This window comes from Sarcophilus harrisii, chromosome 3 (assembly GCF_902635505.1).
Source record: "Sarcophilus harrisii chromosome 3, mSarHar1.11, whole genome shotgun sequence".
Classification (NCBI taxonomy): domain Eukaryota; kingdom Metazoa; phylum Chordata; class Mammalia; order Dasyuromorphia; family Dasyuridae; genus Sarcophilus; species Sarcophilus harrisii.
In genome coordinates this window covers 513,431,960-513,449,288 of record NC_045428.1, presented here as the reverse complement: position 1 = coordinate 513,449,288, position 17,329 = coordinate 513,431,960, and the positions used below count along the sequence as shown (strand labels likewise).

General features: G+C 31.5%; 1 protein-coding gene across 19 annotated transcripts in view; it reads left to right on the top strand.

Moving 5' to 3' along the window:
• Positions 1-17,329, top strand: part of PICALM (phosphatidylinositol binding clathrin assembly protein) — a 126,692-nt gene that overhangs the window by 85,914 nt on the left and 23,449 nt on the right. For 7 of the 19 annotated variants that reach the window (XM_031961883.1, XM_031961879.1, XM_031961887.1 and 4 more), the window contains exons 13-15: positions 7,357-7,506; positions 10,843-10,923; positions 15,592-15,699. In XM_031961883.1, the coding sequence (XP_031817743.1) occupies positions 7,357-7,506; positions 10,843-10,923; positions 15,592-15,699 (339 nt within the window). The remainder of the gene's footprint in view (positions 1-7,356; positions 7,507-10,842; positions 10,924-15,591; positions 15,700-17,329) is intronic. The other 12 variants (XM_031961889.1, XM_031961886.1, XM_031961888.1 and 9 more) reach the window with 5 other exon arrangements.

Sequence of the window (17,329 nt, the reverse complement as noted above, 5' to 3'; positions counted from 1 at the left end):
GGATTCAGTAACCAGGAGAGGGAACTCAGACCAAGGGATACATGCAGTTCTCTTACTTTCAGCCTACACAGCTTTCCAGCTATTGATAGAAATTGGGGCCAACAGCTGGCATTTCAATTGGGAGGGTTTGGAGGAAGCCTGAAGATATGTAATCTAGACTCCAACTGTGATCTGATGCTTGCCAACTTTACAGTAGGAAGGTAACAATCTGATTTCACCATAAATCTGACCAGTTAAAACTCTTAAGAATGAAAGAGTTCAAACTCTTTGAAAGTTTATAGGTGCCAGAGAGGAAGTGGCGTTGAAACTCTTGAAGAATATAGCACTTAATATTCAAAGAAATCAGCAGTGAAAAATACAGATCTGGACCAAACAAGGTCTCAACATAACCCTAACAAAAAGTCCTAATTCATTTAATAAGCTGGGAAGAATGAGTAAACAAAGAAGATATCTTCCATGATAAAGAGCTCCTATGGAAGCAGGAATTCCCCAGACTCAAACCCAGATGAAGATGATTACTTTACAACACCTATAAACAAAGCCTCCAAGTAAATACAACATGGGTACAAGGGTAAGTAGGCTTCATAGAAGAAATCAAGTAAGATTAAAGAAAAATTAGAAAAGATTTGAGAAGTGTTACAGGAAAAACATAGCAGCTTAATACGGAAGATACAAAATCTTACTTGGGTAAATGTTATCTGGGTACATCTAGAAAATTAGATACATTAAAAAAGAAATCATTGACCTCAAGAGACAATAAGAAATATTAAAACAAAACTAAAAGACTGGAAAAAAATGGAATAAAATATAATGTTTCTCAAAGCAACTTGACCAGGAAAACAGGTAAAAGAGAGATAATTGAAGAATCATAAAACTATCTAAAATCCATAACAAAAAATAAACCCTGTGTATCAAGAAATCATTAATGAAAATTGCTTGGACCTTTAAGAAGCAGAAGTTGAACTAGAAGTAATCCACTGGCCAAATCTGGAAAGAAATTCTAATATGAAAACTATTAGTATGTCTTAGCAAAAATTAGAGCTTCCAGGTCAAATGAAAAATACTTTAAGTAGCCAAAAGAAAAGACCAATTATTGAGGAGCCACACTCAGGATAACACAAGATTTGGTAGCTACTGCCATAAAAAATATGAGCTTGGAATATGATATTGCAAAATAATTTTTTGCAATAAAAAACAACTTAGCATAAATTAAGCATAATTTCATAGGAGGGAAAAAAAGGGATTTAAATAGAGAACTCCCAAGCATTTCTGAGGAAAAGAACTGAGTTGAAACATTGAAATGCAAACATGCTTCTTGAGAAACAAAATGGCAAATACATTTGATCAATCTGAATGATCTTTACAAAAGTGAAGTACTTACATTCTACTAGAAAGAGGGAAATCTAGTGAGTGTCCTTTTAGAATTCTGATGTTGAGTCATGGAACCCTTTCAATTAGGCTAAGGGACTGGAAGGATTTTGTTGTTCTTATCTTAAAAGAAGGAAAGGAAGAAGAGAAAAGAAATATGCTTTTTCCCCCTTAGACAATTGAGTGTTAAATGTGTGACACCAAATTTGAACTCAGGTCTTCCTGACTTGAGCGCTGGTCCTCTATCCACTGTACCATCTAGCTACCTCAAAAAGAAATATACTTAAAGAAGAAGGAAAAAAGTATGGGAAACTTTCCTATCTTACATATTCTATGTACACAAGATTATAGAAGATTATACAAAAAAGGAGGAAGTGTTAAGGACAATGGGTATCACTTGAATTTAACTTTGATCCAGACCAGTCAATAAAGGATAGAATCCTTCTTTCTTCTTCCTGCAGAGTTTATAGAAATACATAGAACTAAGTAAGTGAGGAAACAGGAAAGAACTTGAGAGAGGTAAAACAAGAACTTAGGAGGCAGGGGTAGGGGGGTATAGGATTGTTGAGAGATTAGTTATAAACAAAAGAAACTCAACACTAAAAGGTAGATGGTTAAGGACAACTGAAAAGAAAAATTAAAAAAATTAGGGGTGATTAGGGTGGAAAAGAGTAGAACAAGTGAGTAAAAATTGCTATAATTATACTCCTGTTAAACACACCTTTTCTTTCACAACTGGAGTAAGAGGGGAGGGGGAAAATTTTTGCAAGAATATAGGATGGAAGGAAATATGATAAAAATAAAAACTGATGATCTGAATTGGGTAACCTCACCCACAAAATGCAGGATATTAAAAAAGATTAGAAATTAAAATGTGACACTTTTTAATAAAAATATTTGAAACAGTTTCATACATAAAATAGCTAGAATAAAAGCTATTATATATCAACTAAACTAAAATATAAAAGCAAGTTTAGCAATCATAATCTCAGGCAAAAATCAATTTGATTAAAAGAGAAATAATAAAAACTCATTTTGCTGGAAGTTACTGTAAATAAAGAATTAATAGTGATACTTAATATATATGGACTGAAAGGTATACCATCTAAATCATAGGTGTCAAATATGTAGGCTGCAGGCCCATGACCTGCAAAATTCCAAAGTATAGCCTAATGAAGATTAAAATGTAATTGCAATATAAAATAAGTAAAAATATAGTGAAACATAGATTTCTTTTTTAAATGGTTAACATGAGGTTTTCCAAGGCAGTATGTACCTATAGGTATCCTTTATGTATAGTTTAGTGGCCTTTCTTTCTGATTGAGTTTGACTCTGCTGATCTAAATATGTTAAGAAAAATTCAAACAAGTTATGGAGAGAAATAGTAAAATTATACTAGTGGGAATCGCAGTTTGTACCCTTGTCAACTCTAGTCAAGACTAACAAAAAGATAAACAGGAAAGAAATTATGTGTAGAATTTAGATATGGATGAGAATAGAAAGGACTATATATACATTCACATGTATGTGTGTATATGTATATACGTGCATTTGTATATTTAATTATATCACATCTTGACAAAAGTTGATCATATCTATATTGGAGCATTAAAAATCAACAAAGGCAGAAAAACAGAAATATTAAATATTTGCTAATAATAGTGAAAATTCAATAAAAGGCCATTGAAGAAAGGATTAGAAATTCACAAGGGCCAAAATCTAATTATAACTAATGTATTGGTCAAACAATAAGTCATAGAAACAGTGGATAATTAACAATGAGAAAATATACCTAAATTTTCAGGTACAATGAGTGCAGTCCTTAGGGGGAAATATGTATCTATAAAAGATTATACCTACAAAAGAGATCATGATCAGTGAATTGTGCATGCAATTAAAGACCTGAAAAAGCACTGAGTTTAAAAATACCAATTAAATAGCGAAAGAGAAATTCTTAAAATGAAAGAAGTGATAAAATTGAAAGGAAAAAAAATCAAAATAATAAAATTAAGAAAGGGCTTCTTTAATGGAGGGAGAGGGACAAAAAATGGATAAATTATTAGCTAACTTTTAAATTTTTTCAAAAATGAAAATGGTTAAAACAAATGAAAAGGAAATGATCTAAATTGCTGATATGCTAACAGAATAAAGGAAATAGGTAAATATTTATAGAAAACGTAAAGTGCCCAGATTAACATATTAAGAAAAAGAGAATTTAAATAACTCCATCTCAGGGGGGAAAAGGTAAATAAGCCATAAATGAACCCTTTCCCCTCAGAAAAAAACAAGGCTAGACAACATATATACAAAATTCATTTAACAAGCAATTCTATTTTTTCAGAACCAAGAAAAGACCAGATTTTTCAAATTATTTTCATGATAATAAATATGATCTTGATTCCTAGAGAGTTTAAAAAAAAAATCTGTAGACAAGTATTTCTAAAGATCAAACTTTTAAATGAAGTATTAACACAAAGATTATTGCTTCAGCATATCAGACAGATCATATACTTTGACCAGGTTGGTTTTATACATGAAATGGGGAGTTCAATATTAGGAAAGCTTCAAATATTAAAAAACCATATTATTATTAGAACAGTGAAAATCCTGTAATTATGTTAATAATGCCTTTTTGATTAAATAGAACACTTTTTCTGTGAAAAATAGTGAAAAGCATGGGAATAAATGGACTTTTTTCCCCCTTTCATATGGTAGATATTGTCTATTTAAATTTAAAAGTCAGCATTATCTGGGGTATTAGGGCAGCTAGGTTATTCAGTGGATAGAATGCCTGTTGTCAGGAATACTTAAGTTCAAATCCGGTGATACTTTTTCTTAATAGTAAAAAGAGAATAAATATAACAGCATCTCTCTGCGAAGATTGTTGTTATGGATCAAATAAGATAATATTGGTAAAGAATTTAAGCACAGTGCTTGACACATAGTAGATAGGTGTGTTTTTATAATGCTTATTACCTTCCCAATAACTCTATATACATTGAGAATAAGTTAGAAGCTCTTTAATGAAATAAGAAAGGGGGCAAAACAAGAATGTATGTGATACAGTTAAAGGTTCTGATAAAAGCGTCATTTCCAAAATATATAGAGAACTGACTCTAATTTATAAGAAACCAAGCCATTCTCCAGTTGACAGATGGTCAAAGGATATGAACAGACAATTTTCAGATGATGAAATTGAAATCATTACCACTCATATGTAAGAGTGTTCCAAATCATTATTAATCAGAGAAATGCAAATTAAGACAACTCTGAGATACCACTACACACCTGTCAGATTGGTTAAGATGACAGGAAAAAATGATGATTGTTGGAGGGGATGCGGGAAAACTGGGACACTGATACATTGTTGGTAGAGTTGTGAACAAATCCAACCATTCTGGAGAGCAATCTGGAATTATTCCAAAAAGTTATCAAACTGTGCATACCCTTTGATCCAGCAGTGTTTCTATTGGGCTTATACTCCAAGGAGCTACTAAAGAAGGGAAAGGGACCTGTATGTGCCAAAATGTTTGTGGCAGCCCTGTTTGTAGTGGCTAGAAATGGAAAATGAATGGATGCCCATCAATTGGAGAATGGTTGGGTAAATTGTAGTATATGAATGTTATGGAATATTATTGTTCTGTAAGAAATGACCAGCAGGATGAATACAGAGAAGCTTGGAGAGAATTACATGAACTGATGCTAAGTGAAATGAGCAGAACCAAGAGATCATTATATATGTCAACAATAATACTGTATGAAGATGTAATCTGATGGAAGTGGATTTCTTTTGACAAAGAGACCTAATTCAGATTCAATTGATCAATAATGGACAGAAGCAGCTACGCCCAAAGAAAAAAACACTGGGAAATGAATGTAAACTGTTTGCATTTTTGTTTTTCTTCCCGAGTTATTTTTACCTTCTGAATCCAATTCTCCCTGTGCAACAAGAAAACCGTTTGGATCTGCACACATACATTGTATCTAGGATATACTAGGACATATTCAACATATATATGACTGCTTGCCATCTAGGGAAGGGGGTGGAGGGTGGGAGGAAAAAATCGGAACAGAAGTGAGTGCAAGGGATAATGTTGTAAAAAAATTACCCTGGCATGGGTTCTGTCAATAAAAAGTTATTATAATAAAAAAAACGAAAAAAAAAAGAATGTGAGAGAGAACTTCGGTGTTGCTTTAATTTGCATTTTTATAATTCTTAGTGATTCAAAACATATTTTTACGTGTTTATTGATAAGTTTTTCTTCTTCTGAAAAGTGCCTGTTTGTACAATAATGCATTGTTGGTAGAAAAAAGAATTGGTCAGTTCAATTATTCTGGAAAGCAATTTGTAACTGTCCTCCCAAAGTCAGTAAAATATGTATACTCTTTAAACTGGCTATGCCACCTATACCCTGGAGAGATCAAAGAAAGAACGAAGCTACTTTGTGGGCAAAAATGCTTGCAGCATATCTTTCATAGTTGTAAAGAACAACACACTAAGGAAAGTGCTCAATGTCAAGAGCAATAAAAGGGCAATTTCGGAGATATTTGGAATGACTTTCATAAACTGATGCAAAGTAAAGTGAACAGAAGCAGGAAAACAAGCTACATAGTGACAGCAAGATTGTTAAGCCAGACTGAATAAACGAAGGACTCTGAATGTGTGGTAACCAATTATGATTTCAAAGGTTCATTAATGTAGCCTGCTAATGAGGTATGCAGTTTTGGATTTGGCCATTTGCTTTTGATTGACTATACACAAGTCTTTCAAGGGTTTTTTCTTTTTTTTTTCCATTTTGTAAAAAGGTAGAGTGGGAGATAGAGTAAATGATGCTTATAATTTGAAAATGAAACAGAAGCTTAAAATTCTGACATTATTGAAATTATAATTGTTAGGACATTATCTAGATAGTATAGTCATGAGAAAAATTTCCAAGATGTTCCTTTAGGCAGAAATAAGCATTGTGAGAGCACAACACTTAGAAAAATAATATCCTTGTTTGCTTTTATGAATGGTGTTCAAAATTGAGTTTTTATTTATTCTTTTTCATAGTTCTATTTCTTGAACCTTAAATCAGTTCATGAAGTAGTTTTACCTAATTGAAATGATTATGTTAGTAAAGAATTTGCATATCCCTTATTGCTAATATAACTTTGGATGCAGAATTTGACAAATATGCATTTTATATACATACATACATACATATATAGAGAGAGACAGAGAAAGAGACAGACTGAGTAGGAAAGGATATCCTTTTTTTACTCTTTTAGGACCTTATGATTCAAAACTATTGCTGCCCAGGAATTTTGAATACAATTGCTTTTAAGGTCACTTGTCTCCCTAGTCTCTTAATGATCAAGATTTTTTTTTTTAAGAGTTGGAAGGCCCTCTAGTTCAATTCATTTTTTTGGTCTCCAAGCGACCTGCTGAAGATTACAATGCTAATAAGTAATTGAGCCAGATTTTATACCTCTGTCTTCTTTCACTCTAATGTCTTCTCTATTATGTTGGCTTAGCTTTTTCTACACATCACAAATATCTACTTTTCACATTCTTACTGCTGAATCATATTTCTATTATTTTTTCATATAATTAGAAGTTTACCTCTTCTTTCAAGTCTTCAACAATCAAAAGCCAGTTCATTTGCCATTAACTATGACACTTCTTTTCTAAGATTTTTATATTTGTATGTGCTTAAGGCTGATTTGTTATGCCTAATTATAAGCTTCTTAAAGTCAGAGTTTCTATCCCTAATATATAAACTGCTTGTAGTAAAAACTGTCCATGGTGAATGCATAGATGATTGGTAGTAAAATGGATTACTAAATTTATTTTTTTTATTTGTTGATTTCAGTATCTGAGTACTTAAGATTAAACAAAAATAACAAAGCTACTTTTTTCACTTAAAATGAACCTGTTGACTAATTCCCATACTAATTCATTTACTTCCTTTTTTCATTTTGCTCTAACCCACTTGGACTACACAGATCCTTTTTCTGCTACTGTAGATGCTGTTGATGATGCCATTCCAAGCTTAAATCCTTTCCTCACAAAATCTAGTGGTGATGTTCACCTCCCCATTTCTTCAGATGTATCCACTTTTACTACTAGGACACCTACTCATGAAATGTTTGTTGGTAAAGTACTATTTAACATCTTTTCCCTCCCCAATTATTGTTTATATTGTCTAAATATTTTTAGTAATTAAAAAAGTGCCATAACCAGTTCAGTTTTCATTGATAAATCATAAAAGTAGATAAAACAGGAATAAAGTTTTTGAAAAGTATAGTATTAGTTTTTAGTTTCATTTAATGTAGGCAACATGATTTCCTTTGAGGTGAAAAGTTTTTTTGTTATTTTGAATTCAGTGTCATATAATATATTATAGTGTCCTAGCACACAACTGGAAGACAAAGGTTACTTTAAACATAATCATTTTCTTTATTGTTTTTAGTTTAAATTTCTGTTTTGTTAATTTATAGCAAAACCTCAGTTATCTGATATGTAGAAACTTTCAGCCATAAATATGAAATTAAAAAAAACCAAACTCATAAATTATCCAGTTTGTTCTTGTAGTTGCAAAAGTACAAGTTGACCTTAATGGTTTTTAGTAGTATTATAAGAGATCTACAAGATGACTGTCTCATAAGGTAAATGTCAATGAATGTAGTTTTAAATGCTTACTGAAGCAGAGTAATAATAGTAGTAATAATAATAATAACTGACATTTGTATAGTGTTAATATTTTGAATAATCTAAAATTGGTCAAAGGATAATTAATTATAAAGATAATGAAGATATTTGAAGGTAAGAAAATGTTTTAGCTAAATATTGTTTTAATCTTTGCTTCAGTTGACTTTTTTTTAAAAAAATTAATTTTTTAAAAAAATTAATTAAAATTTAATTTTAAAAATTAATTGAACAAAAATAGTTACATATTTTTATATTCTGATTTTCTGAAAATTGACAGTTGACAAGAAAAGTAGGCCACATATATATAGTGAAAAGAGTGCTAAAGTCAGAAGACCTAAGTTCAAATTCTGACTGTGATACTTCTTGTGATTATTTCAACAAGGCATTTATGATTTATGGGATTTAACTTGTTAATTTATTTAATAGAGAAAAAGAGAGGATATTAGATTATGTGATCTATAAACTTCCTTTTAACTTTAAAATGTTAAGATCTCATGATAGCAAAACTTTTCTTATTAAGAATTGATCATTAAAGATAGCCTAATATAAATAGTTAGAAAATGTTACAGTTGATTATAATTAAGATCTTGGGGCAAAAAAAAACAAAAAAACCCAAAACTTTTAATAATTTTTTTTTTTATTAAGGTGGGAAACTATGAAAAAGTTTGAAATTTTGTCAAAAATAATGCTAAGGTATTTAAAGAAATTAACATTAACTTATTTTTAAAAACAAAACAAAATAAAAAAAAAAAAAAAACCTATTACAATCCAGAATATCTCATTTCTAACCATGCCAGATTACTGAGTTTTTGGATTTTACTTTGGCAATTTTTTTGAAACTTACATATACCAAATATAAGCCAAATTATGTCATGTTAAATGACATTTTATAATTCTATCACTTCAATACCCTTAACTCTTAGAAGTTTTACTTGTAAAACCAAATGATAGACACTGAATAAAAAAGGATCTTATTCCATCTAGTCCATCATTTTTACAGATGGAGATATTGAAGCCCAGAACAATATCTGAGATTGCATAGCCAGTGAAACAGCTAACCCTAGGACTCAAAATTGAGTATGCCACTAAGATATTTCTTAAATAGAACAGGTTATCTTAGCATGGATATCCTAGCTTAGGTTGTTTTATGGCGTGTTTATTTTTAGTAAGACATTTTGAAAATTGCTATGATGGAGAAAACAGTTCTTAGTTGGTTCTATTTTTTTCAAAATGTTGAGTTACACTCCACCAAGAATCTGAATTTTTAAAAATTGATAAATGAAGTTTTCAGCCATAGCTTTTTGGTAATTTTTAGCAGGATGTACTTCTGTTTGACCAAAAATCAGGTTTAAATGAACAGGAGTTATTTGGAGATATAAATCTAATGGAGACCTCAGAGGTCCAACTTTAGCTACAGAAGTTCAGAAATCAGAATAAAGCACCTGAAATCCTATGTAAGTTAATAAAGGATGTGTCATTTGTGGCCGATTTTCCAAGAGTAATCTTTTACATAAGGAAGCTAAAAAGGAAAAAGTAGCAAAGGTCTGGTAAATTTAACTTTAGCAGATTTGAGGAAGTTTATTGTTTCCTAGTCATAGATATAACTTTTGGACTTCAAGATTAGCTATGGGAGTTTATAGTTTTTATATATGAGGCAACTTAGGTCCAAACCTGGTTCTTGCTCAAAATCTCACCATCAAGAACTAATAGACTCAACCTAGAATTTCAGTTCTCTCTCCTGATTCAGGAGCAGGAGTTCTTAGCTTGGAGTCCAGGGACTTTCATAGGGCCTGTGAATAGATTTCAGAAGATTTATAGACTCCCATGGAAAAACATACATCAGCATTTATTTCAGTTATGAATATAGGCAGCAAGAGACAATGAAAAAGGTCCTTAGGCTTCACTAGACTGCCAGAGGGGGTCAGTGATGCAAAAAGTAAAGAATCCCTATACTAAAGTGTGTGCTTGTTTGTCCTGTAGTAGACTTAAGGATTTAGCAGAATTATCCAACTAGTTATTTTTGAGCACAAGATTGTAAGACTACTAAATTTTTTTTAAGTGATAGTTTCTTTGAGACTATAACATAAGTGATTTTGTTATCAGAAACTAAAAGACAGTACTAGTTTGTTTTGTTTTGTTTTTGTTTTTGTTTTTGTTTTTTTGTTTTTTTTGGTGAAGAGTTGACAAGGGAACTGGAAGGGATGGAGGGAGACCTCCTAATTTTTTGAGCTGAATAAGGCCTCAATTATTGAAATTGAACCTAAACTACTTTTCATATTGGTTCTGAAGCATGGATTTCATTATAAATAAATACTGTCTCACTCAAAACAGTGAGATAACAGTGACATAATAATGAATGTATGGATTTAAAGTAATTTGAAGATTGCCTAGATTAGGCATTCATATGCTGTTATGATCACCAAATGAAAAATTAGTTTGCCTAATTCATTATGCCAGAGATATCTGTTTAAATGACTTTAAATGTTACAAAAGTTTTGTTTTGTTTGTTTTTTTCAAGCATGGCTCTTGACTTTTGTTTGTTTCTTTTAGCTGAGTGTTATTTTGTTGCCAGTGGCCTTTCTCTTTTAAAGAATATGTCCTCTTCCTATATTTTATACCTGATAGAATCAGGGTTCTGTTTTGTAAGTTAAAATTTGTTGATAGTTACTGTGTAGAACCCTTAATTTTTTTTTTTTTTTTTAATTATCCCCTTCCCATTCTCTGTAACTCTTCCTCCTTTTCTTTCTCTGCTTTTTTTGTTGCCTGATGTGCCTTGTCAGATTCTTTTTGTGGCCCTCAAGCTTATCCTAATACTACTCATGTGCGCCATGAACCCTCTACTGTAGCCGGTCTATTTGGAGGTAGGTAATGGTATGTCTGTAAAATAAACCTGTTATGTAGGTGATAGTTTTTTTCAAAGCCAACTCCTTTAATTTGTTGGGGATTGGGGAGGGGGGGGAGGGTTCTATTTATTTTTTACTATTTGCTTTCATAGACCTGTAGTTTGACCTGCTTTTTATTTGCTTAGGTTAAAAATGTTTTATGAGTTACTGCCCACCATTTATACATTTTATTTTAAATGCACATAGAAAGTTTTCATACTTTTTATTTAGTTCTATAATTTAATAATATGTGTAAGTTTCATGTTCCATTTCCTAGTTGTGGAGTAAAAAGGGAAGGGAGATCCTTTTCAAAATGATTAGGAAAATGGGAAGCAAGTTTCATGGAATCATGGCTGCTTTCCTGAACTTTGCCAGATATTCAGACTTGTGCTCCCTTTCTTTGAGGTAGAAGTTAAATGGGATTGAAAGAAGTTAATTATGACCCTTGGTAATACTATTATTATAACTGTAAAGAGCATTTGACACTTTTAGAAGGGTTATTTCTTTTGAAACTAATATGGAAGGTCTGTTGCAATAGTGATAACATAATCCATATTTGGTTTTGCAAAAGTAATTGTGCAAGGTAGGACTAGGAGGCAGAAGATCAGCTACTTAGAAACTGTGTAGCGTTGAGCAAGTTGATGAAACTCTTCTATGCCTCACTTTCCTCCTTTGTAGAATAACAGAGTTGGACTTAATCAGCTCAGTGTCTAGAATCTTAAATTTACCATATTTATCAGCTTTGCATGTAATTAAAAGAAATCAGGCGGTCCAAAAAGTTTTGCACTGGTCCTTTTCCATTGAATATTGGTATTTATAATTAATACATAGAATTCTTCCATTTCATGATATCTACCTAATAAGATATGCACTGTGAAAACTTTTAAAATTAGAAATATCAATAAATGGGTTTTCTTTATACTAAGGAGTGAGGCATTTCAAGTTTGTACATCTGAGTATTTAGCAGCAAGCACATTTGGAATTTATGGAAGACATATCAATATTACTTTTCCATTATATGGACTATTTGTGTGCACCAATGGTAAAGTCCTCTGAACTTATATTGGTATGATCAACCAGTCAGATCCATAATGTAGTGATGTCAGTTTTGGTCCTCTTTAAAAATGAAGGGCAGCAACCTATTATGTTTACTTTCTGTTTGAGAATCCAAAATAGCTTTTGAATATAATTAAGGCTTAACTTTTAATTAAAATGTGAGGTCCTGGTTCTCATTTACTATACTGAAAGGGTATATAACTGACTTTCCTGAACCTAGTTTAGCTTTTTCTTCCATATTAGGGTTTCTTGATTTAAGGCATTCATTATCTGGGAAAACTGTTCTCTCTTTCTTTTTATGCTGGGAATAATTATAGGGGTTAATATTTAACTTTCACAGATTAATGCCAAATGACCTTTAAAGAGAGCCTCTTACCTTCTAGATCCTGAGTCTTTTGAAATAAAGAAACAAAAAAGGTTTTGATTCTTGAACTACATTTTATATTCTGACTTCTTTAAAGCTATAAAAATTATCACTTGTAGGTATTTAAAAAAAAAAGAATTGATTTACCTACAGAGTAATTTCAGCATTTTGGAGTAAATAGAATGGAATCTCTAGTAATAGAGTACCTTTGAATGGAATTTATTTCTTGGCATATTTTTATAATTTCTATTAATGCTAGTGATGTTGAGTAGCCATATTTGTCACTTGAACATTTTTCAAAGTCTGGATTATTCTCACATTTGTAGGGTAGGTTTTTGTGTGTTTGCATTTTTCTATCCCTTGCCAACACCACTTCCGGTAAACTCCCAGTTAGATGTATTACTTATCATAAGCTCATCTTGAATCTATAGGTCCGGGAACTTTCAGGGAGTTTTTTCTATATATTATTGAAAAATTATATGCCAAATTGTTTTTGGTATTTAACCTAAGGTTTGAACCGATATATTACCCCACTCTTTCCCCTTCACCCCTCCATCCAAAGATCTTAATCTAAAGTCTAAGCAATTGTTGAACAACATCTGAGTTATTTACCTCCTGTACCGGTGAAGAATTCATTACATGTTACACATACATCAAATGATGTTTCATGGCATGTGGGAACTTTTGACAAAATCACTCAGATTAGCATGCCTTGCTATGACTTTTTTCTTTTCATTTCATTTATTCAATATACTGATTTGAACTTTAGACGTTTAAAATCATTTGCTTCATCAGTGTATTTGAATGATTTTTCTAACTAAAAAAATACAAAAGATGTTTATCATTGTACCAAGACTTGGAATTTTTCTGATGGTGTAGGTTCACATGTGGCTTATACAATACATCTTTTATCATTCAGCTTTTGAATTTCCAGTTCTTTCTTGCATATCTAGGATTCTGAATTAAAAATAATTTGCAGGTCCTCTAGTATAATCTGTATTTGAATAGGCATTTCTTGTACAAAATCTTCAAAAATAAGTCATCCAACATCTCTGCCTTAATACTTTAAGTTAAAAGCAATTTCCCTTTTCCTTCTGACCTTCCCCCAAGGTAGCTTATTTCACTTTTGAATACTACAGATGATTTTGGATAGTTTAAAAAATATATATTGTGTCATATCTGAAGCTATATCTTCCTCTCTTCAACTTCTATCCATTGTAACTGGTTCTTCTCTCAAAATCTAAGTAGAAAAGTCTTATTTATGACAGCCCTTGAAATGCTAGAAGATCCCAGTTGTTTCTATTCCCAAGTCTTTTTTTCTCCAGGCAAAATACTACTTTTTTTCTTTAGCTTATATATTATTCTGGTTCCTCATCATTCCGGTTACTCACTTCTGACAAGGTAGGGCATGTATGTCCATTTCCTTTCTTAAAGAAAATAGATCTTGTGAGTGTGGCATTATACAAATCACAGAATCAAAATATTAGCCATGGGGTAGGGGAGAATACAAGAAAAAAAAAAAAAGCATTAAGAGTTGCCTAGTTGAATATACCTCCTATAGTGAGTCTACAGTTGCTAACCATTTGGCCCCTGCTAAACCACTTACAAGTGATGTCCACTATGACTGATAACTCATTCCACTCACTCTTAGGCAACTCTGGTCAGAAAACTTCTTGGTTTGTATTGGAAAAAACAACCTTACCTCTCTGGGGCAACATAGGACACACCTGTCTACTTTTTCTTTGATAGAGCACTCCTTAAACTACATAGTCAATCTAATCTCTACTTAGTCTTTTTTCCTTCTAAATAAACTTTCTCTACCTATTGTTTATATATACTGATTTGCCGAGCCTTAATTATCATGGCTAATGTTTGTCAATAGCCTTTTGAAACTACACAACATTGTTGACAAGTTTCATAATTAATTTCGGGTCTATTACTTCTAAAATGATTTTGCTTACAAATTGAGAGCCCATATTGTGATAATAGCAGTATTCTTAATCAGGATTGACTATGTAAGAGATCTATTTGAATATAGGTAGTTTTTCTTTGTACAAGAAAAACCATCTTTGTTTTCATAACCACAGCCTAGAGGAGGAGTTTTTAAACTTGGTATATATGTCATGAACCATTTTGCTAATTTGGTAAAGGTATGAGTTCTTTCTTATAATGATATTAATTCCATAAAATAAAAATTATTGACAAGATAGCAGAGGGAAATCAGTACTTTAAGAAAAGTTTTGTGAATGTGATACATGTGTGTAAAAGTTCTTAATATATCTTTTGAATGTGAGGATAAAGTCTGTGGTTACATAAAGTGTCATAATAGGCTCAAAAATCCACCATTGGATAATTTTTTATTTTTCTCAAAATATTGAACTGTAGTATCTTGAATCCTAATTAGAAAAGCCATGGATGTTTACAACTGAACCTTTGGCAAATTACTGGAAATAGATACATAAACTTGAACGTATGAGAAAAGGAATACACTCACTTTCATTAGGAAAATAAAGAAAAGACTAAGTGATCAAAGCCATCCCAAACCCTCAAGGGAATAAACCCACTTTCATTAGGAACAAACAAACAAAAAACCTGAGCTATCAGAGCCATCCAAACCTTCGCTGGAATAAGGCGACTTTCATTACAAAAACAATGGGTATAGTTGGGTACTAGGTGAAAGCTAGTAATCAAAAGGGATATACATTTCATTTATACTGTAGAGTTGGAAACTTTGAGATATTGCCATTGAATGAATTTAAACCACATTACATTTTGGTGATGTAGGGGAACAGGAAAGACTTAGACTTTATAGCAATATTGTTGTTCACATTCCTGAAAGTACTTGGGATCGTAATAAGCTGCTCCAGTGTAATACATATGTAATTTAATATAAAATTCTAGGCAGCTTGAAAGTCTGTTTACTTATGAACTTGAAAACAAATTAAAGATTTCTTAAGCTAATTTGACAACCTGTCTATAGACAAATAACAACATAAGCACTATTTTGAGGGATATAATTTAATTAGTAAAGGTAAATGTTTATTGCTGGTTTTTCTTTTCCAGTGAGATGCATTCTCTAAGGGAAAGTATAATCCTCACTAAAATGGTAGTTTTGAAAAGGTATATTATTGAAAGGTTTGGTTTTTATAATTTTTTTTTTAATAAAGGACTGAAAATATTGAGTTACTAAAGAATTTAGATTTTTAAAAAATTTTGATTCTTCTTAGGGTTCACTCCTTCTCCAGTTGCACAGCCACAGCCTTCAGCTGGCCTTAATGTTGACTTTGAGTCCGTGTTTGGAAATAAATCTACAAATGTGGTTGTAGATTCTGGCGGTAAGAGAAAATTTATACTTTGTTAAAAATACCACTTTAAATATGCACATTTTAGTTCTGTGAGATTTAGCCCTCTTTGAGGAAGTAATTAAAAGGTAATTTCTGAAAAACATGGTATTAACTTCAGTTTTTAAGAATTAAGCTAGGCATATGGGAAGAAGTTGCCAACTCTTATACTAAAAACGAAGTTATTCATTATCCCAGTAGTCATTTTTCGCTCAGTAAAAAAGTTATTTTATCTCTGTAAGTGCCTTCTATGTACCTTAAACAAATAATGGAAATAAAACTGGGAGTCAGATGATCTAAATTCAAATACCATCTCTGAATCTTGCATTTGTATGATCTGCAAGTCAATTAAGCTCTCTGGAACTCTGTTTCTACAAAATTAGGAGAGCAATAGGTGACCTCTAGAGTCTTTTCCTAATCTAGAACTATGATCTTAAATACTATTTGTTAGTGTGTTTTCTTTTTTTTACTCTAGCTTTCCATTTATCTCCTCCCCAAACAGACCAACCTCTTGACTCATTTGAGTTGTACTTCATTTATGTGAAACTGGTCAGTTGATTTACTAGAATTGATATTGAAGATATCTTACTTTGCTTGCCCTTCCACTTTAGTCTTTCCCCTTTTAGCTTTGTTCCTAAAGTAAGTTATAATTTCTTAAAATATAAAGCATTAAGTTTTATATAAAAAGAAAACCAGAAAACATATAAAAATGCTTCAGTTAAAGAATAGGAAAACAACTTGGAAACTTATTTTGAAATATATTTTCCAGCAATGTACTAAATGTAATAAAATCCCAGCAATGTAATAAATGGACTCTAAAATATAAATGACATCCATCTAGCCCTCTCAGAACACATTTAAAGGGGCTACAGAAGTTGTATTCCTGATTTTTCTAAGGTTTGAGTTGATATGGAGGAGAAAGGTTTGTTTTTGTTTTTTGTTTGAATGAACATTTCTTTATGGCCTACTGGTTTGATAGAAAGACAGAGCATTTACACATATAAACTTAATTAAGAGTATTCCTTTGTATAATACAAATTAATTGAAAATAAGGAAAGCAAAATCAACTTTTTTGGCACTAAGTAATGCCATGTAGTGACCTTTGGAAGTGGTGACAATTACTATAAGCTTTATATTAAACACTTGTAATTCTCTGGGTTTGGAAATCAAGTTATATTTGTCACTGTTATAAGTGTTATGTCACTGTTATAAGATTATGTCGCTAGCCCACTGTTCCACAGCTAGTGCATATGAGGCAAGATTTGAAACCAGATCTTGCTTACTCCAAACCCATTACTTTATCTTTATCCAATGTCCCATTCTGTTTCTTATTAAGCTTGAATTATTTAAAATTAATAGGTTAAGTTTTTCTCAAATTTATAATAAAACCAAATTCAACTTTAGTTGAAAAGGTAGTCCAATTTCTTTCCTCCATTTTGTAGATGGAGAAACTGATAACTTAGAAGGAAAATAATTTGCTCTAAAGTATTGTACATAGTATATAGAATGCAAACCCACAGGTCTAAGTACAAATTTATTGTTCTTCCTCTTGTACCTCATTCTTTCTTTGGCACCAGAAATTTAATGTTGTGTATACATGGTCTAATAGCATTGTATATTTTCC